Genomic DNA, 22,992 nt, shown 5'->3' on the forward strand with positions numbered 1-22,992 from the left:
CTCTGCCCACACCTCAGCTCATCAGAGCTCACCCCCACCGTATGTCTTGAACTAATGAGCCTTTGTTCCTGAAAGGGCTGACTTCTTAGCAGTCCTGTCTTTATTAGGTTGGCCTGGGTTTTCCCTCAATTTCACTATGGACACGGAAACACGAAGATGGGTCCCAGGGAATCTGACGTCGGCCTGCCTGCCATTGCAGTGCAGAAGCTACACACTTCCCCACTGGCGTCACAGTAAGCTCCCTCTGCTGTTGGTTCAGTGGTGAGAGCCCAGAAGACGGTCTCTGCTACCAGTTTTAACGCAGTCGTGGTTCTGTCTTCTGGAAAACAGTCCTTCCTGAATACCTGAAAACCCACCTACCCCAAAATTGGGGGAGAGAGCAAGAGGAGAACCTCGGTGTTTCTTTTTCTTTTCTTTTCTTTTCTTTTCTTTTCTTTTCTTTTCTTTTCTTTTCTTTTCTTTTCTTTTCTTTTCTCTTTTCTTTTCCTCTTCTCTTCTCTTCTCTTCTCTTTTCTTTTCTTTTCTTTTTTCTTTTCTTTTTTAAAGATTTTATTTATTCATGAGAGACCCAGAGAGAGATGCAGAGACCTAGGCAGAGGGAGAAGAAGGCTCCCTGCAGGGACCCTGATATAGGACTCAATCTCAGAATCCCAGGGTCATGCCCTGAGCCAAAGGTAGATGCTCAACCACTGAGCCACCCAGGCGTCCTTCCATAAGTGTTTCTAATCACGAGAGGAGGGACCTTTCCTGCTTTTGTTCCTTTTGACCCCTAGCTGAATCCTGCCCTTTGACCTCTGTCAGGCCAGCTCCTTTGGGGGGGGGGGGGTATGCAACAAGAAGGAAATTCCAGGAACATCAGCCCTGCCTTATACTTCTTTTGCAGTAAAATAAGTTTCTTGGCCAAAAACATTGTGGAGTAGGATATCATGAGCATGAGTAAGACCTTGAGGATGTCTAACAGTGGGGCTAGTAGGCATGTTTCAGGCAGGGAAAGCAGTTCCATCCTTCAAGTGGCTGCTACAGCCTGGATAAGATGTCTGAGTCTGTTTGGCTCTGTGAGCCAGTTCTTGCTCTTCTTCCTTGCTTGACCTGGATCAGAGACGAAAGAGAGTGGAGAGGCTCTGCCCCCAGGGCTGGTAGGCAATTCTCACATAGCAGGGATCAGCAGTAGGAAGCCACGATGGAAGACTGGGCGTTGTGGGGGAATTGGCAGGGAGAGCAAGCAGTGAGTCTGAGTGTCCGTGTCACGTGACCAAATAAGGCCCAGATCTGCAGATCAATCATTTTGAAGCTATTTGTGATGTTTCTTTCATCAGTGCATTCAGTCTGCTGAAAATGCAGAATTCTTTTTGGGGGGTGCAGGGGCCTTTCTAAAATTTCAGCCACTAACAGAACTATTTAAAGACCAAATGGAGACAATTTTCAGCATCTTTGGTAAAATTCTCTTAAATGAATTCTTGTCAGATAGACCTACTTAAAGATTATAATTGTGGGGTAAAATTAAATTAAACAGGTTTTACACTCTTGACAAAAATCTCTTAAATGAATTCCTGTCAGATCAAGCTCTTTAAAGATTATAATTGTGTGCTAAAATGAAGCTTCACAGGTTTGACACTACTGTAGCTTCATAGGCACCTACGTGAGTATGTCGGCCTACTGCTGATGAGCCTGGCTCCTCACAGGGGCTCCGTCCCCAGAATGCACAAGCTCTGAGCTCTGATTCCTGTTCCCTGTGGGCCATGAACGAGTGCCTGTTACTTCTGAATTTCTGTTACTCCACCTTCTCAAGACAGTGATTGTTCTGCTGCCTGTTTCCCTCAAACACATGTCACGTCTTCCTTCATTAGTGGGCTCAGCCAAAGATGAAGAGTTCGTAAAAGTTGAGATCTATAAAGAGGAAACAGTATTGGTCCAGAAGCTGGGTAGCAGTCGTCCTGGCAACAGGACCCTCCATAGTGGACCCTCAGACGCCTCTTGAGGAAGCCTGCATCCTCTGTCCAAACCAGCTCTCAGGCCAGCCAGCCACTCTCTGCCTCCCAGTTTGGCTAAGTCACCATAATATCCACGTCCTCTAATTTTCCCTGCTAAAATTCTTTTGTTTTTTTAAAGATTTTATTTATTTATTAATGAGACACAGAGAGAGAGAGAGAGAGAGAGAGGCAGAGACACAGGCAGAGGGAGAAGCAGGCTCCATGCAGGGAACCTGATGCAAGACTCGATCCCGGGACCTCAGGATCACTCCCTGGGCCAGAGGTTCAACCACTGAGCCACCCAGGTGCCTCTCCCTGCTAAAATTCTTGATTGTGTCCCTTCAAAAGTTCCCTCATTTGTGGTAGGGTTTCCAAGTTTTGTTTTTAGTTATAGGGTCCACATGCTATTTAGAGAAAATATGCAGAACACAGGGAAGCACAAAGTATGACCCAACTACACAGTTAACATTTTGGTACGTAGCTCTCCAGTCTTTTTTAGTTCATACAGACATATAATCATTTAATTTTTTTAATATCCACAGTATGTACAGCTTGAGAACAGCTTATTTTACTCAGCAGGGGATCGTGGCTACCAATAAGCCATTTAGCAAACATTTTTCTACAATATCCAGTGTTTTTACTCTATAATTTCTAATGACTGCATAGTTTTCCATAGTATGGATATACCATAATTTATTTAAGGAATTAAAGGGTTTAGAAAAAGATCTCTAGTTGAGCAGCAAAAGCCATCCCCTTAAGGTTACTGTACCACATAAAAACCATCCACCACACTCTTTGACACACACAAATCCTCGAAGGAATGATTTTGTGTGTGAAATGGTTATAGCTGTCAATCATCGATTCCCTGCATCATGGTTTCTGTGCGTCGTTAGGCGGTGATTATGGATTCCTGTCAAATGAGATGTCTGCTATGTATTCAACATGAGGTGGTTTGTATTTTTCTCAGTCTGTTGCTCTCCCGTCGGAGGAGGTTAAGCAAATGTGAGTGAGCCAAAGGGAAATGGTATAGGCATCCAGTGCTGGAAGCGCGCGGCAGACATGCCCAAGGCCCAAAGATCCCCACACGAACAGATTAGACTCCTACATAAATACATTTGTCTTGATTGTCACATCCCACCCAGGGTTACACCTACATGCATAAAAATGCCTCCGAGCTTGTTTTTCAAAGCCGTTAGCCTCCCCTGTTGCTTTTTAACCACCCAGCTCAGAAGCATTTTTTGTGTTATATCTATCAAAGATGATTAAGGGGCTGGGAGAGTTGATAGATAAGGACAGATTAAGAAAACTAAATATTTACAACTTGCCTGAGTGACAGCCACAGAGGAGACACTCTGTCTGCTGGGCTCAGATCAGGGAGGAGGACGCATTGTTTGTGTTTCCCAGTAACTTGATTTTTAGGGATGTCTGAATGCAGAGAAAGTTTCTGAGGGTGACATCATTTATGCTAATTAGATAATCGTGTCAGTTAGGAATTGCATTTAGGGGCTGGGAGCAGTGAAACAAATAGAGTTTCATCATCCCTCCTGTAACACAAAGCCCAGAAGTGCACTGTCTGGGGCTGCACTGCAGCTCCATGGTGGCCTAATGCACCCATGTCCTCCTCTCTTTGGCTCAATTATTCTCAGCATTATTTTCATGCTCAAGGTCACTTGATGTTTGGAAAGCACTACTGCAGCTTCTGTGACTGCATTCCAGAAAGGGAGAGGGCAAGAGAGGCCCCTGCCAGCTAAGACTGCTTAAAGGAGCTTTCTTGGAAGCCCATTAACTGGGGCGCCTGGGTGGCTCAGTCTGTGAAGCGTTGGCCTTCCACTCAGGTCACGATCCCAGGGTCCTGGGATGGGCTCCCTTCCTCCCTCTGCCCCTCCCTCCCCCTCATGCTCATGCTCTTGAGTGAGCGCACACTCTCCTCTCTCCTCTTCCCTTCCTCTCCCTCCTGTCTGTGAAATTAAATAAAAATCTTAAAAAAAAAAAAAAAGCCGCTGATTTCAGTTTATGTCTCATTGACCACCACACAGCATCCTCTAAGAAGGCAATGGGGTAATGGATACTGGCCAGGTGACTAGTGGTTTGTATCAGTGATTGACCTCTTGAAGATTCTGGGAAGAGTGGAGTCAGACACAGTGACATTTACTGTGATGTTACAAGGTTCCATTTGTAAAACTAGCCCTAATTTACTTACTTCTGATGACTCATCTATTTCAATTCATTCATCATAGCATTACCCTGGGTCGACATCAAATAAACCAGCCATCTCAACAGACCGTAGAACAGTAATAGCTACAGCCTGTTAGCTTTCACCAAGTTCCATGCACTGGGTCATGCACTTCACATCACCAGAATGATTGTTTCAAAATCCTCCAAGGGGGTTGGGAAGTGGATCAGGATAGATGAAAGAAGACTCCCCCGCGGGGGATCGTTGTACCCTTCTCTCTACTTTTGGAATTACTGAAATTTTCCCAGTAAAGGTCTATAAAGTCCCCCTCCTATTTCTGCATGACTTCATCTGAGGTCAGCACCATCACCCCTAGCTAACGATGCTCAGAGAAGTGAACCCAACATCACAACAGTAGACGGCAGAGTCGGGATTCGGTGCCAGGTTTGTGTGACTTTGAAGCCTGTGCTCTAACTCTTAGGACTCAAAGAAAGCATGCTTCCCAGACAATAGCCTGAAACTAGTTAGAGATGCAGACCACGTGGGTCCCACCCCAAGACCTTTTACAAGTCCCCTAAGTAAAGTGGTACACACTCCTGGTTCCCGTCCTGGATTTCCATTGCCTCCGTGACCTCAGCTTATCCAACTCAGTCGATCAATTACGACTTTTACTTTAAAAAACATATATATAACCCTCTGTTGATGTAAGAAGCCTAATGGTGAGTCACTACTGGTAGCATAAACATTCTTTAACCAGCTTTTAATTCACAGCAGTTGTTTCTCTGAACGTGGAGCGTCTGCTACAGCGCCGGGCACTACCTGCCGATGCGTCAATTAAGCATCGTTCTGGCTCCATGTCAGCTGTTTCTCATCCCGGCTGGCTTGAAACTTAATTTGGTTTCTTCTACTTAAATAAAGCCTTTGCTTCGGCTTGCTTAAGGTGTTGGAGGTTTTAGAAAGCCTTGGGACTGACAGAAAACTCTCTAGGTGCCTGTTGCAACCTTCACCAGCGGCGGCTCTGCTTCCCCACCTACGTGGAACTTTCCATAAAAGACAGGATTTCTCTCCCTAGCATCCTCCGTCATCTGTCATTTCAGCCCTCTGTCTTCATGAAAGAACGGGTGCTGGGGAAATTAGAGCCCCGGCTCTGCCACTTGTATGTCACGTGGACACAGTGAATTCCCATCCGAGCCTCCACTCCTGCATCCGGGCGGTGGCAGCAGCACCGGATTGTCTCCAAGGGCCCTTCTGACTCCCTCCTTCTGTGACCTCACAGGACTCAACTTTTCAGTCTCCCCCTCCCAGAAACATTATGAACATGCTGGGCTTTGTGTGAAGGCCACCTGACTGTATTTTTCTAGTCAGTAAAAGGATCCAGCACTGATTTTTAATTGGTCTCTCTTTTCTAATAGTACATACCTTGGTGCCCTGGAGTTTATTTGCTTTGGGTCCCTTTTACAACCAGTAAATAGTGAGCGAATGAGGCCTGTCATCCATCTCAACTCTAATCTCTCTTAAAGAGGCTGGACCTTCTTTGCTTTTGAACATTTTAAAACATTTTCTAGCTGATTAACCTGGTAGTTTTATTATAATAACCTTCAAATCATGTATGTTTTTAATGCCCTATGCTGTATTGGTCAACGTCCATAGCAGAAGAGGCAAGAAAAAGCCCACAGGAGAGCAAGCACCAAAGCCATCCCCAGGGACCATCACTGTCTAGGTGAGGCCTGTGCTGGTTCCTATTGAAGGTATGAGCATCAGGGCAACCCCATTCTTCTAAGAACGATCTTTTTCTGGGACACCTGGGTGGCTCAGCAATTGAGCGCCTGCCTCTGGCCCAGGGCATGATCCTGGAGTCCCAGGATTGAGTCCGACATCGGGCTCCCTACAGGGAGCCTGCTTCTGTCTCTGCCTCTCTCTCTCTCTCTCTCTCTCTCTCATGAATAAATAAAATCTTAAAAAAAAAAAAAAGATCAATCTTTCTCCTACTGAAGTGATTTTAAGCAAGTAAATGATAGCTTTCTCACAACATTAAACCTAGGAAAGATGGCATGCTATGAAACACTGACAAATAACAACCACTGTGCTAGACGTGCCTAAAAAAAAGTTTTGCCCACCCCTCTCTTTTCCATGCTGAATGTGAATTATGTTTCTGATTTGTTTCTCAGGGCAGCCTTCGGCAAGGAGTCAGAAGTTCTTATCGGGAACCTGGGTGACAAATTAATCCCTCCACAAGACATCCTCCGTGATGTCAGTGACCTCAAAGCATTGGCCAACATGCACGAAAGCCTGGAGTGGCTAGCAGGTCGGACAAAGTCAGCCTTCTCCAATCTTTCTACATCTCAGAGTAAGTATCTGTTACGGCGGCGGTTGTGGGGACAGCAGAGGAACTAGACTGAGTAGTCACATTTGAAAGGCGGGCGCATATACCTGTCCCATATGAGGAAACATCCAGGTTGTCAGAAGATCCTGTGCTAGATCTGTGCAAGAATTCTACTTGGGAAGCACCTCTCATATTTTGTGATTCTGCTATAAGAAGTAATCTCAGCTTCCCTGTGTAGGGTGTGGAAGGCCAAAGAAGGTTCACGTTCACACAGCTTCATGTTAAACCTTCAAAACAGTAAATCATGTGAGAACACACCACTGTGTCTCAAGAACAGAGAGCGTTACCTTTGTCCTCCTTACAACTTCTCAAGGGTATAAACTGAGTCTCAGAGCTGAGTACGCAGCTGATGTTTACATTTTAGCCACTATAAAGCTAATGAAAAGTGTCTAACAAGAGAATGATAGAAGTAACGAAGGATCCAGGAAATAGAGACCATGAGAAAAACAGTGATTCCCGAAAAGGGATGGCTGAAGATGACTTACAGAATTCAAGGCAAGAAAGAGCTAGGATATGAATTAAAACCAGGGAACTTTTTTCCAATTGAGGACCAATGACTCTGAGAAAAATAATTTGCAAACTTAGGGCATGGCCACTTTATGCACTAGCTATAAGATAAATACTTTAGGGCACATTTCAAAGCATTGGTTCAGAAGTATGTGTTAGGTCATTAAAATAGAAGCAAAGATAAAAAAAAGAAGCAAAGAAAAAAAACAATAGGAAGAAGGAATAAAGGTGCTGACAGATTCAAATGCATAAATAAACAACAAGAAAAAGTAAAATAATAGCAGTAACATGAAAGAATCAAAATCAGCTTTAAACTTAATATTAGAGTTAGCTGTTAGGCCATAATTAGAAGGAAAAGGCCAGCATTGTTTGGATCGCGAACCTCAGAGTAAGTTATTTATTGTCATTGTCTTCTGAAAAGTCGTGATATGGTTAAGCAGGGTTTCCAGCCTCAAGGTGGAAGAGGTGTGGATGAAGCTCACGGGGGTAAATTGTCCCCTGAAATACGGGCTCCTGGAGTCTCGGATTCCCTTGAACACCCACTGCTTCACGAGCCTCATGCTGGTGATATAGCTTAGCTATCCTGGAGCTCAGTGGTGGGTGGGGAGAATGGAGGAAGCATGAGCGAGATTATATGCTCTGATTCTAGAAATCTTGAAATACTACTTTTGATTTATACTTTTATTTTCGTGCTTATTATTTAACATTACTTTTTACCTGTGGCTACAATGACACGTATGTATTCTCGGCATCTGTAAGAATGGGACAGTTTGGGCACAGGGTTGGGTCTGAGCAGATCTGCGAAAGGAGGTATTCTTTAAAGGCCCTCGACTTTCTTATCCTGCATCAGGCAACCCGTCAGAAGCGGTAAGCTCAACCATCCAGTTTATCTCCCAGCCCCACCCCGCTCCACCAAAAATAAAAGTCAGAGCTAATTTCCCTTTTGCTAATTGCCAAAGAGTTCTGAAAAGGGAACACATACTTCTTTCCTGGTTTCCTTTGACCTTGACAATTGTAGGGCTGCTAGGGGTCAGTTTAGTCCGTTTACCAGTGATGTCTGGAAGAGGCCCTCTTGTTTGGTGGGCCAGCAGTGTTAATAAGCAATCCTTATTTCCAGTGGCTCAGCATTCTAGATTTCTACTCTGTCCATCTTAAAAGGGTTTTTGCAAGGCAAAATAGTCCATAACCTCACAGCAAGCCCCTGAGTGATTCACACAGCTAGCCTGGCATTGGCTGTTTTCAAAAGGAGAAGGATGTTCTCTAAGTTATGCTCCACTTTGTAATTGCACGATTTACCTGTTGTGTTCATGTCACTGAGAGTTACCAGTTCACGTGATGTCTAATTCTTGTCTTTAATCATCTGTTATTCTGACAAAGACCTCGTCTACCACACCCATTAATACTTTGTCGCCTGTGTTCACTTCCATTTTATAATACAAGCTGTACTCTCTCAGTTCCTTTCAGGGTGATTATTCCACCCAGTGAGTGATTTAAGTGACTGTCAGCATTTTGATGATCATTATAAAACCCAAGTGAGCTGTAATCACTACTTATGTTGTCTTTGCTAAAACAAAGCATTTAGCGAACCTGGTTTATTCTGCTAACAACAAGCCTGGCTCACCCACACTCGTCTGTTCTTTGAATTCCCAGGAGAGATGCCCATTGATGTTTATGATTTGAGCAAAGCAGGGAATTCTCTGATAATGGGTTACTTTGATTGCTCCATGTTCAGTGTGACTCTAGAAAGGGAAGAAGGGATAGGTCTTTATTATTCTTTATGAAAAGTGAACCAAATGATTGCCTCAACAAAAGTGTTTCCAAATCTAGAAGCTAGATAACGTGAAGAAAATGCCAGCCTTTTATCTAGCAGTCGTGGGTACTCAGCCCGATGGGAAGAAATCCAGAAAAGAAGATTTCAGGTTGGTTTCTGGCTCCATATTCTGTTAACTATTTGGTGAACACCAGGCTTTGGTATAATGAAGAAGCTATTGATGTTGATGGAGTGGAAGAATTTTTCAGAAAATTATTTTCATAGTAGAGTATCTCTCCAGATACTACAGCAGGACTGTTGTCCACCCGAAACATCTCACATCATACAGAAGAGAGTACTGCATTTTAGTGCCAGGACGTGGTTGTCCATTTGTCCAAGAGGTGAAAGCTGACATTTCTTCAAAGATAATTTTTCTGTCTCTTTTAGTGTTTGCTTAAATGTCACTCTGTCTCTTCACACTTGAAAGGCTCTCCTCACCTCAGATAGGTTCTGACTACATCAAAGGCACCGCTCTAACTTTTGTCCTAGAACATTCCTTGGTTCCTTCTCCTGGTATCCCCCACCACTCTTATCTTCCTCATACTTACTTCTTAGGATTCTTTCCATTGAAAGAAACAGACTAATTGAAGGAAAAATAATGCATTGACTCATAAAACTAGTAAATCAAAGACTTCAGGTGTGGCCGGATCCAGGTTGACAAGATAGCCTCATGTCACAGACATGCTCACACACCTGTGCATGCTCTCCTGCACGCTCTCATTCTCTTTCTCTCTGCCCCCCACCCCACCCTTCTTTCTCCTTTCCTCTGTCTCTTGGTAGTTTCTCTTTGTTGCTTTCCATCTCAGGCAAGCACTTTCTTTTTTTCTTTTTTTTTTTAATTTTTTATTTATTTATGATAGTCACACAGAATGAGAAAGAGAGGCAGAGACACAGGCAGAGGGAGAAGCAGGCTCCATGCACTGGGAGCGCGACGCGGGATTCGATCTCAGGTCTCCAGGATCGCGCCCTGGGCCAAAGGCAGGCGCCAAACCGCTGCGTCACCCAGGGATCCCAGGCAAGCACTTTCTATATGGCAACATCGTTGACCACCAGCAACCCCAGGATTATTTGATCCCAGACAAAAAGAGCATTTTTGCCAAGAGCTCCAGAAACAGTTCCAGAAAAGTCATGGATTGACCCAGCTCAACAGTCTCTCATGGGTTTCTCTGATTCTCTTTGTTTAAGCCTTGTTTTCTGACTCTGCTTTTCTCCCCACCTGCAACTCTGTCTCCTGCTCTCTCTTCTAGAATCCCTTGAGGTTCAGGACATGTTTTCAGCACAGAGAAGTCGAACAGGATCATGTTTCGCATTGGGCATTCAGGGTCTAGGTTTATACACAGTTTTCCCCCATTGATCACAGTTTCAGCCTTGTAGTACAGACTCCAGATAACATCTGTCCTTTGTACTCTCTGCTGTGTGTAAGGATCCTAAACAAAGACTCTGAGATTAACTGTTATGGTTAAGAAAATTCTCAGCAAGTGTGACCTACATAAAAATCGTTGGAGTGTATTCAATTTGAACATTAATGATTTTCCTTTATATTGTATTCTTTTGTTTTAGAGATGTGTGGCTTTTAAAAATAGACTCCAGAGAACCTGAGGGGCTCAAGGGCTTATTTTGTCTACATTGCGTCCTCAGGGGGCCTCCTCTCTGTCTTGGTTTCTGTAAAAAAACAAACAAACAAACAACAACAAAAAACCACTCCAGGATTAGAGATTCTAAAACTTCCTTAATTACATATTCTGCTCTTTAAGTAACCTAACTATCTGGGAGGTCATTTTTTCTTTCTTTTTTTTTTCCCCCCTAAAATGCCTTCCTTCAGTCTACCCCCCTTTCTTCTGTCCTGTTCTTCAGAAATTAACTGTTGAATATTTTCTCCATAAAATACTAGATGTATCTGAAATACTTCCACAACCCCTACCTGCCCATCTCTAGATAGTAAAGACTTCTGGCCTGACAGTCTCAGTCTCTGAATTAAGGGCAACCAAATGTGGCAGAATTTGGAGCCCAGAGCAGGTCCACGCACACTCTCTTGGATGGTGAGCTTGGCTGTTTGTGAAAGTGGGGCACTTCTATAGGTTCCTTTGACCCAAGCTATCCGCCTCTGCTTGTGGTTCCCGTGACTGAAGTTCTTGCTGAGCCCATGTGCACAGATGATAAGCAATAAAACATCATACCCTAGTCTTTTCCAGTCTGAGAAACCAGAGGGTTAAAATAGCCCTTTAACCTCCAGGGTGAGTAGATGTCATAATTTTGGTTCCTAGAATTGGTTTGGGAATCACAGTGTTAGTTTTACAATTTTTTATCCACTTTTTTTATTGTAAAAAAAACCACGTAATATTAAATATGCCATTGTAACCATTTTTAAGTATGTATGTATGTATGTATGTATTTGAAAGAGAGAGAGTGAGAGAGAGAGAGAAAGAGAGGTCGTGACTTGAGCCAAAACCGAGAGTCGTACGCTTAACCAACTGAGCCACCCAGGTGCCCCCTTCTTAACCATTTTTAAGTATACAGTGCAGCAGTATTGAATATATTATTGTGCAGATCTCTAGAACTTTTTCATCTTGCACAGTGGAACTCTAGACCCATTGAACCATTCTCCATTTCCCCCTCCTTCCCAGTTCTGGGTAACCACATTCTACTTCCTGTTTCTATCAGTTTAGCCTTAGATACCCCCTTATATATGTGGAATCATACAGTATTTATCTACTAGTGACTTGCTTATTTCACTTAGTGTAATGTCTTCAAGATTCATCCATGTTGTAGTGTGGCCCATGTGACAGAATTTCCTGCTTTTTTTATGGCTGAATAATATTGCATTGTATGTATATACCACCTTTTTTTTTAATCCATTCATCTATCAGTGGATATTTGGGTGGCTTCCACCTCTTGGCTATTATGAATAATGCTGTGATGAATATCCATGCACAAATTATACTTCTTTCTTAAAGTGGGATTAGTGCTAGGGATCTTAGAAATCGTTTGGTCCAACTCATTTATTTTGCACATGAGGAAATTAAAGCTTCATAATGGTCATTCTGTATGTCGATGCCTGAACTGGAATGGAAGCAAGCCTTCAAATTCCCAGTTTAATTTTTTCTCCACTACATCACTTTCTTGCCCAGGACCAAGATTAAGTACTGACAGTGCTAGTAGGGCCATTCATGCCATATTGCTATTAAGCCACCCAGGAGGGGTCATCATATTTTTTTGGTGCGAGGACTTTAATGCCAACATTTAACCTGTGATTGTTTCTGATCATCATTGCTAGTGTAAAACCAGAATTTCTATTCCTTAAATTTACAGAATTATTGCACATGTCCCTTTTGAATTTCATCATAGTTGTAATAGAACATTTCTCAAATTTATCACTATTTTTGTTCTACAAGTATTTGCAAACTCAGAAACTGTGCCTGCAGTACCCATGTTATGTAATATATTCTAGATACTGCACTGTCCTATACAGTAGCCACTACCCCTGTGTGGCTATTTAAATTTAAACTAAATTAGACTAAAAATTCAGCTCTACAGTCACACTAGCCACATTAACAGCAATGCAGTGTTTCCCAAACTTAGCAGTGAATTCTCTCTCCATAGAGCATCTTACAGGACTTTGCTTCCATTGGACTACTTCTGGGAAACACTGTCCTATGCTATATTTATGTAATTTATTCAGAATCTTTCATTCTCCCAACACAGTCAGGCACAGGACAGGACAGATGTTTTACTCTTGCAGGAATGTAATTTCATGTAATTGGCAAATTTGCACACCATCAGACGATTTCTATTGCAATTTTGTTGATTATTTGATTTGTTTAATCATTTTTAGAAATGTTCAAGTCAAGCAATATAAAATGACCATGGTTTTCTTTTTTGCTTGTTTTGAATTTGGCTGTGATATTGATGCCTCTCCAATCACTGTGCACCTTCCTCCCAGTTCCCAAAATTCTAGTTACTAATAGAGTTCCACACCTCAGTTCATTTTCAAATGTTCATGTGTCTATTAGGGGTCCAGGGATTGATTCTTTTATTAGAATTTTTATTTTTAGTTGTAGATTCAGAGTAAAGTTGAAAAGATGGTACAGACTTTCCATACATATCACACCCAGTTCCCCCCTACTGTTAACATCTTACATTAGTATGGTACATTCATCACAACTAATGAGCCATTATTGATACATTACTATAAACTAATGTCTTTATTAGAATTTTCTTAGATTTACCTAATGTCCTTTTTCTGTTCCAGGATCCCACCTAGGATATCATAATATATTCAGTCATTCTGTCTCTTTAAGTTCATCTAGACTGTGACAGCTTCTTAGACTTTTCTTCGTTTTTGATGACCTTGACAGTTTGGAGAAAAACTGGTTGGGTATTTTGCAGGATGTCCTTCAATACGGGTTGGCCTAATCTCTTCTCATGATTAGACTGGGCTTATGGGTTTGGGGAAGGCAAACCAGAGAGATAAAGTGCTATTCTCATCAAATCGTTTCAAGAATAACTCCTATCAATGTGACTTATCACTGATGATGTTCTGGGATTGGTTTGTATGCCTCCAATTCATGTAGTCCTCTCCAGACAGTTCTTTCTGAATCCTGGAGCAACTTTCCACTTTTCCACTACAAATTGCTTTGTGTGTTTATCTTTCTAGTGACTATTTTTTAACATGATGAATGCATCTGTTATAAGCCCAATGTTTGGACAAGTTGAATGGCTGCTTAAAAAAAAAAATAGTTGTCTACCTACCTTAAACAATTATGCAGTTGATATAGATTATGTAATCTTATGGTTCTGAAAGTCTCTGTCGGAGGAGCTGTTTTTTCTACACTGAGCCACTTGATTAGGGCTTATAGCTACTTCTTAGTTGCCATATGTGCTAAACACTCCTTAGTTAAATGTGCACAATCATATTTCAGACAAAGCCATGCTGAGATTAAAAGAGTTCCCTGAATCTTCTTTACTAAAAAGTCTTATTTTCACCCATTTTCATTAGGTTCCAATGTGTAGTGTTGACTCAAAACCTGTGTATGAATGAGACTTGCTTCCTGGGAAATGATAAGGAGCAGTTCTCAAAGTTGGCTACCTGTCAATTGTAATTTATAATTCTGATGCTGAGCCCCACTGTCAGAGGTTTCCATTTAATTGTTCCAATATGTAACCTGGGCACCCCCAAACCAATCAGATCAGAGGTTGAGAACCACTGTTTTTTAAAGGATTGAGTCACAGCCTTGGCTTATATCAGAATCACCTATGGAGCTTTTGCTCAGACCCTCTGGGAGAGAGGCTCAGACCACTGTGCTTTTTATCATCTCCCCAGGTGATTCAACAAATAGCCAAGATGGAGAACTACTGATTCAGAGGCACCCCCCCCCCACACACACACACACACAGTGTCTTCTTTAATTTCTCTTCCTCTTTATATTAGGGAAATTCTTTGTAGTTATTTTGCCAGTTCTCTTCTCAAAAGCTTGGTATTAACATGACTTCCATTTTCTGGGCAAGAATACCAGACACAAAATGGTATACCTTGAGTCCATGCCGGAGTCAGGACAACAACCCACTTCTGCTTCGCAGTGTTTAATTAGTCACACCATGTCTCACATTTGGTTAAAAATAAAAACATTCCTCTTACCCTCCTACAGCCAGCCAAATGAGAAGGGCAGAGGAATCTTTGTCTCCCTTAATTCAAAAGACTGCAATTGCCAAACCAACTGAATGAATGGGAAAGTGTTTACAAGTCAGTTGTATCACTGAAAGTAAGGATGGGAAAGGTCCAGTTGTCTGTATACTCCCATCTCTCATATACGTGGTTTTGTGGCATACCAGGAGGCCTTTATGCATTGCCTACTATAATTTAACATTTTCTAGAAGATGGAATATGAATTCTCTCATGCTAGCGCTCACTGTCCTGGGTTTTTCCTGACTTCCTTGTAAATGAAAGATAAAATTCAGACCCCTCCATGCACACACCTAGCTGTATGTTTTTCTACCTTAACACAAATGTGAATAAAAATGTCCCTAGCCAAGATCTCATGGGATACTGTCCTGTTTCAGCTTTGCATTTGTCAAATTATTAAGTCAGAGTTTTCTCTGTCATAATTTCATCTGATTATTTTTAATTAAAACTCCACGCATGGTAATTCCTCTCTTGCCTACAGTATTTACAAGTTTCAAATATTTGTAGACTGTTATCAGACAGTTCGTCGTCAGGCATTGCTTAGCCCAACTCTACATATTTAGTTTCGCTAATCATCTTCATGAGCTTAGGCTTTCTAGGCCATCATCGGTTTTTGGTGTTATTAGTTGTCATCTTCTTGACTCTCCTTCTGTGTCTTTACTTTGGCCATCCTTCTTCCTCTGTTGGTGATACCTTCCACATTCACTGCCTTGGTTAATTTCATGATCATGCTTTTTTTTTTCTTTTTCTAAGATTTTATTTATTGATTTTTGAGAGAGAAAATGCAGGTGAGTGGGGAAAGAGACAGAAGAAGGAGAGAGAGAATCTCAGGCAGACTCCACACTAAGCATGGAGCCAGATATGGGGCTCTATCCCACAACTGTGAGATCATGACCTTGAGCCAAAATCAAGAGTTGGATGCTTGACCAACTGAGCCACCAAGCACCCCTCATGATCATGCTTTTTACTGAGAAAATTAAATTACCGCAATGTCTTACATCTTCTTCATGAGTTTCCTGTCCAATGTCCAACTCTGAATTTATTTAGATCTTCTTTAATTGACGCTACTTTTACATTTGTATGAGCTTTTATCACTTTTTAAAATAATGCCCAAGTATGTATCCATGTTGTACCCAATTTCACAACTAATCATATGTTTTGTAGGAGTAAAAAACACCAAATGATAATGCTATGATGATTCCATTTTGTTCATTTTCTGTCTTAATTGTACTGCATTATTTATAAACTGATTGAAATTCATCTTAAGAAGGAATTTGCATGGAAAGTCCCTTTGCTTAGGGTATTCACCTGATTCCTAGGACTCTTTTGAAACTCTGTTGTTACTAACAGTGGAGATGCTGGTGGTTCTCTCATTTCCTAAGGAAGACCATCTGGAACCCTCTAGCTCTTTCTCCACATTGATGCACTATGCACCATTACTGCTGATTATCATCCCAGCTTCAGGCTGACCCATATTGCTTTACTTCTAGCGCATTTTACATACTGGTACACAATGATCAGTCCTCTTCTTAAACACATCTACTCTGTTTTTTCCCTTTCCTCTCATTGAGTGCCCTCCTAAACTGGGGCCATTTTTGCCTCTTCTTGACTATCTGTGATGTTCTTTTAATTCATGGACTCTTTCCCATACTTGTCCTGGGCAAGAAAGCATGTCACACATACATGACTTTAAAGTCAGGTGCACTTGGGGACATGTGAGGCAAGGTACTGAATCACTATAGGGAAATGATTTAGCCTTCCTGAGTGAAATAAGTTTCTTTACCTGTTAAATAGAAACAATGATACAAAGTCATTGGGTTCCTAAAACCATTAAATGGGATGATGAACTTGGGAGTTCTTAGCAGTGGGTGCTACATGGTATAGGGACTCAGTATGGGGTTCCCGGGGTTCCTAATTTCAACTTTCTCACTAGAGCTCTCACTCATTGCTCCCCTCCCTCAGTGCTGAGCCTTGACCTTCCTCCCCGCCCCTTTCAAGGCTTCTCTTTGATCTCAAGTCTTGTGGTTGCTTTTAAAACTCCAACATCTGTGCTCCTGAATCATTTCTGGTAAATCCTGGCTCTCCCCCCACAGAGTTCCCCAGTGTTTCAGAGGTCATGGGAATGTCTCTGAGAATAGACCTGCAATGTAAAAGTCACCTCTGTCTACAAGCGCCCATCTGAGAAGCCAAAGTTGAATCTCAAAAAGATACCCTTTTTGTTCTTCAAAACTATGAAAAGAGGACTCAGTTATTATGTAAAGACAGAACCAAAAACAATTCCCTTCTTGTCAATCAGCTGGTCATCTGTAGGGTTCATTGTCCTGTCCTGAGAACTGATTAGAAAGCAGTACCCCACCTCCCTCAGCAAAGAGGTGACTATTGATTGTGAAGCGACAGAAGGCTAGTGCTATGGGCATTTCAGTGTAATTAGGGAGCTCTAAGTGTCTGTCCATAACGAATTATGTGGCTGTTCCTTTGAAAATGCCAACATTTGTATCCATAAGGGAAATATTTTATTAAAATATGGTAATATCATGGATACTTAAGGATGGTGGCTGGGAGCTTCCAGCCGAACAATTATATCTTCAAACAAAACCAAAAAATGGCAACCAGAAGAAGAAATAAAATTGAAAATCTCTGGGAAATGGGGGAGGCTGGAAGAGGTTGGAAAACAAGAGAGGGGGCAGCCCGGGTGGCTCAGCGGTTTAGCGCCTCCTTTAGCCCAGGGTGTGATCCTAGAGACCTGGGATCAAGTCCCACGTCAGGCTCCCTGCATGGAACCTGCGTCTCCCTCTGCCTGTGTCTCTGCCTCTCTCGCTCTCTGTCTCTCATGAATAAGTAAATCAAATCTTTAAAACAACAACAACAAGAGAGGGCTCTAACATGCCATGCTGAGGAGTCAGACTGAGGAGAATAATACCAATGCAGGATTACCTGAGTTGACACCAAGCTGAGGTGAGGAGGTATGGCTATTAGGGCAGCAAGACTTGAGCAAAAATCGAAGGGGACTGATTTGGCTGCCAAATACAAAAGCCTCTTATAAGGAAAATCGAGAGGGAGAGATTGTGCCTGACAGCGCTGATTGCACTGTTAAATCTCAGCTCTTATCTAGAGAAGCCCTGAGATAGTTGGGTGCTTTAAAATTTGAGATAAGCCCACTAACCATGACTTAATGAACTCTTCACTAGCCAAAGAGTGTGTCTTTTCATTTCTTCACCCTTGAACCCAACTGTAGGTATGCCACAAAGCGCAGCAGGTGGGAGAGACGAATCCTGACAGGGAAAAAATGAAGGGGATGGAGGCTAGCCCAAATTTAATGGAAGAAATCACCATCTGTGGAGATTGAATTTAGAAAAATGTTCTAAATGTAAACTGGATATGCTTCCACAGACGGCTTACTTATTAATCAATAGTGCATAAGCACCCTTTCCAGGCTGCCAGCCCCAGTAAAGCGTAGCAGTGGGGCACTACGTGTGAATCATGTGTGCATGCAGTGGTCCCAAAGGGGCGTCATAGTGACGATAATGGACTCAGCATTTAGATTGCATTTCATACTTTCAAGGTCCTTTGTGATCATTAATTCTTAATCCCTTATCCCTGCCTCAAGCTGTAGTTGTCAGGCCAGTCTTTATTGTCTCAGTTTTACAAAGCATGATCAGGAAACAGAAATTTGACCATTTACTCAAGGTCAAACGGGAGAGTGACGAAATCTAGACTAAAATCTGTTTGTCAGAATGCAGACCGCACTATCTAGCAAAACAACACAAGCACCTGTTGCCGGTATGCCTCAGAACACCAAACCAGTGTGCCTCTGTTTCCCCACAAGGGTAATGCTCGTCTTCAGCTGTCTGCCGAATTACAGCAAGGTGAATGTGATGTTGCGTCCCTGGCATGAATGGCATCAAGTGATCAGGGGTCAGGGTGCCTGGGTGGCTCAGTGGTTTGAGCATTCGACTCTTGTTGATCTCAGCTCTGGTCTTGATTTCAAGGTCATGAGTTCAAGACCCACATTGGGCTCCACACTGGGTCTGGAGCCTACTTAAATAATAATAATAATAATAATAATAATAATAATAATAATAATAATAATAACAACAACAAACGGCATGAGGGTAAGTGATCTTGGCATTCCACCCTTTTTAAGAAGCTGAAACTTAAAAGCTATACCCCCTCCCTGCTCCCGTCTACAACAAGGATCTATTTTGGAACCAAATTTTGTAGTCGTATACTTAGGCAAAGGTTCTCTTTTACTTTATTGTCCTAAGTTGAGTACTATAAATTTATATCTAGTGTTATAAATCATACAATAAAAATGTAAAAGATCTTCTCCTTCATGGGAGATATAGGTACATATTAGGTGTAGGTCTCCAAGGCACAGTGTTGTTTACCAACAGCAGTTAATTCTGTATACTAACATCTTTGAGCTCTGGTCATTGAATCCTGGGTGGATTTGACTACAGTCCTTAACTAACAACTTAATCCAATTTTTATGAAAGGAAGAATAATGAGGACTTGTCTCTAAGGCTGATGAAAAACCTAAGTGTCTTTCTAGAAACCAAGAATATCTGATCAGATTCTTCAAGGAAGCAAAAATCCTGTAAATGTCAGAAAGATGTCACATGCTGGAAAACCCCTTTGGTCAAATTCATCTAAAGAAGGTACTATTTGTAGGTGACTTTTCAGCAAGTCTGTCAAAAGCTTCTTGCTACAGATAAAAATTCAATAACCTTTCACTGCGGATGTGCCACAATTATCACTCATTTAAAAACAGTCCCTCTAATAGAGTATTTTATCATGCTGGACAGTCTCCGCATTGTTCATTATTTAGTGTTTGCTAAGCTGATGGCACTTCCACTGCACTCTTCTTATCTCTACTTCTTCAGAATTGGATTTTATATTTCTGAACCAGTCAGATATGACAAGTCATTTTCTTCCCTCTGTCTTTTAAGAAACGCAAACTTGATTTCTTTCTTTCTTTCTTTCTTTTTTTTTTTTTTGGACAATCACCACTTAAAGATTAAAGTTATTGGAAATGTCTGTATTAACTAGCATTGGGACATGTCATGGAGGACTACTGCATTTTAATTACAGTTGAGGGTTTCCTCCTTTTTTATGCTTTTTATTTTCCAGTATGTGTGTATTCTGTATCTCTTCAGAGCCTCATTCTTCTAAAACACACAGCGTATGGCAAAGATGAGGTATTACGAAGCTTGATGTTGTTAGGAGACAAGCCAAGGTATTATCAGAATTATTATATTATAGAACCTCCACCTCTCATTTCAGTAAAGGTGGTGATAGGGTAAGTAAGTGGGTCTCTGTATATAAAGATTGTCTTTATAAGAGAAACTTCATGGAAGGAAAATGATAAAGTCATTAGCCTAATACCTGGGGGAGAAATACAAATTCAAACAATATCGCTTTCTCTTTATGGCTCATTATTGAGAATCTTAACATTCTAAGTCTGAAAAAATTCAGTTCTTTGTGGTTCTTAGTGAATTGTTTTTTAAAAAAGCATATACTTTTCCCAAGCTTTGCAACTGATTTGTAACACATAGTCTTAGATGTGTCTACCTTTTACTCTGGGTCTCTCTTGGACCCTGTCCTATAAGAGGGCTATTTTCTGACGAAGATTAAGTGTATTCTCTTCACAGTGAGGAATCTCTGGGAGATTTAGGTGAAGCAGGCTGAACAAAGAGTCAGAGTAAAGGGGTCGCAGGTTCTTGTCCTTTGTTGGAAACTGTAGGTCTAGTGACCTGTAGGTCACTCTGTAGGAAACTCTGTAGGTCTACCTCTCTTCCAAGAGAGCCTCTTGTGCAATTTTTAGGGCAGTGTAGAATTTCACTCAAGAGCTGTGACAAGACTTTTTTCACCGTACAGTCTTCAAATAGTGCTATCAGGCTACTGATAAAGTACAGAGAGAAATTCTTACCGAAATGAATATTTCGGTAAGAATTTTGGATTACTTTTGCAAGCATCAAAACAGAAATAGCATCAGAATCTCTCTTCATACAGGAACTATGAAGGCCATCCTTTAGGGGTCAGCTTCATGGAGAAAAATATTTGCTCAGACTTTACCCAGAGAGAGAAGTGTTCAGAACTTGTCTTTTCTGCTTCTACAAGAGGGGGTGTGAGGAGAACTCCTTCGTGTTATTTGTTTAATGGTACCACAGTCCAATTACCACATTTCTCAAGCCAGCAGCCTTAGGGCTTTTCACAGAAATCCTGGAAGTGTGCTAGAAAAACGCCCCCACAAAAGACTGTTGCATATGCTGCTGTCTCTGCCTCGCTCCAGGACGCAGAGCATGGGTCATTGGCGGACAGATGGCTGCCACACGCACCACCAGTGGCCGGAAACTCCACCCACAAATGGGAGTGGTGCTGCTCTTCAACGCTGTGCCCGGATTTTCTCTCTCTTGACCCAGCCCTACCTATGGAATATTGAGGCAAGACCTACATCTTCTCATTTCTGTTCCTCAGCACCAGCATAACTCAACAGACAAGCATGAGCTTAACCTTGGACAAGGCACTTTTAATATCATCCATGGCATTGTCTGTATTATGAATTTTTCATAGGATCAGGTCAATTAATGGATGCACAACACCGGACACGGTGCCTAGCAAACAGTCCTCTCTGGATCAGTGGTGGGTTTATTGGTTTTTTGGGGGTTTTTTTTCCCCCCTTCTGCTGCTTCTCATCTTCAGAGCTTCTTAGTTATCCTGAGGGTATTTTCTTTCTGACTCTTTCATTCAGCTGCCAACACTTGCCCATGGCGGTACTCCAGGACAAATGCCCAGGTCTGTGTCCAGCTGGTTTCCCCTTCTCCTGTCCAACCTGTTGTTAGCTGGGCCGTTCTGCTTGAATTTAATTTCACTGTCAAGCGATCTTTGGTGCATTGCATTTTGAAATGATACTTGGAGCACTTATATTTCACAGCCTCCCAAAAGCCACATGGCCATGGAACTCAGGCATAGGGCAAAAGGGGGTGTTTATTCAGGCTCACAGTGAGTGAAACTTAGGTTAAACTTCAGCTCTCATTAATTGACTTTCTCTGTGAACGTGTACTTGAGTGTGTCAGGAGACAGAGAAATGAAGAAGCTGCTGCATGGTGGTTTCAGTAAAAACTAACAAAAGATGACAGACCATTCAAACCCAGAGCCCTTTTGGCATCAAGGGCTCCTATCTGTGTTCACCTGCATTCTCTTTCTTACTGGGGATTAACTCATGACATGCCTCATTGAGTTGATTGTTCATATGAATTTTTTTTTTCAGTTAGACGTCTTATAAACTATTTTTTTTAAAGCAGAAAAACTAGGGGGACATGGGTGGCTCGGTGGTTGAGTGCCTGCCTTTGGCACAGGATGTGATCTCAGGTGTCCCGGGATCGAGTACCACATCAGGTACTCCCTGCATGGAGATTGCTTCTCCCTCTGCCTGTGTCTCTGCCTCTCTGTGTGTCTCTCATGAATAAATAAATAAAATATTGAAAGAAAGAAAAAGAAAGAAAGAGAAAGGAAGGAAGGAAGGAAGGAAGGAAGGAAGGAAGGAAGGAAGGAAGGAAAGAAAAGAAAAGAAAAGAAAAGAAAAGAAAAGAAAAGAAAAGAAAAGAAAAGAAAAGAAAAGAAAAGAAAAGAAAAGAAAGAAAGAAAGAAAGAAAGAAGAAAGGAAAGGAAAGAAATACTATAAATTGTTCAATATCTGAGTAGGCCTGAATATCCCTAGGAAGATGTACAGGATACTGACACTTCATTAATGCCATAAAGAGAGGAATTTTAAAAATAAATAAATATAAAAAAGAAAAGTAAATAAAAATAAATATATATGTATTAATTTGAAATATCTCCCATACTTTAAAGTACTCAATTTTTATTAATTATAGCCTTTAGTCTTCAGTAAGATTCTGATAGCCAGGTATGACTTGGTCTACAAGAGTCTGAGGCATTCAAGCCATTTTGGTCTTTTGATTTATGAAGATTCTTAAGTGCTAATACGCTAATGTGGTATTTTCTGCATCCACTACTCGGTTAATTGATTATTCTCTGATTTCTTTGTATACCAGGCTTTTACCAAGGATCACTTAAGGTTTCACATACACCATGAAACAACAAAAAGTCTTCATTATCACAGAGCTTCTATTAGCTTCAGCAGAGCCATTTGAAACATCTAAACGGTTGAAAAATACATCCTAGTAATATACAGAGAAACAAGAGTAGTGAAAATAGCTATTTAGCTTGAATTCATTAGGGGTCAATTACCCATGTTGCAATTCACTTAATTTCCTACTTTCCACACTGAATTAGTTATGTGAATTAGTTAACAACCCAGCCACCACTGCCAAATCAGCCCGCACTAAGCCTGCTTTCCCTCATCAATGCTCCACATCGGCTCTGATTGTAAACCAAAGCACTGGGTAGAAACCACAGCCAACCTGGGTGTGCTGCGCAGGACCCAGTGAGTTCTTCATGCTGGTA

At 41.6% G+C, this 22,992-nt stretch overlaps 1 protein-coding gene across 3 annotated transcripts in view; it reads left to right on the plus strand.

The window, feature by feature from the left end:
* Window positions 1-22,992, plus strand: part of EXOC4 (exocyst complex component 4) — a 746,933-nt gene that overhangs the window by 627,263 nt on the left and 96,678 nt on the right. For all 3 annotated transcript variants that reach the window (XM_072784617.1, XM_072784618.1, XM_072784619.1), the window contains exon 14: window positions 6,312-6,490. In XM_072784617.1, coding sequence (XP_072640718.1) covers window positions 6,312-6,490 — 179 coding nt within the window. The remainder of the gene's footprint in view (window positions 1-6,311; window positions 6,491-22,992) is intronic.

Source organism: Canis lupus, chromosome 18, assembly GCF_048164855.1.
Source record: "Canis lupus baileyi chromosome 18, mCanLup2.hap1, whole genome shotgun sequence".
NCBI lineage: Eukaryota > Metazoa > Chordata > Mammalia > Carnivora > Canidae > Canis > Canis lupus.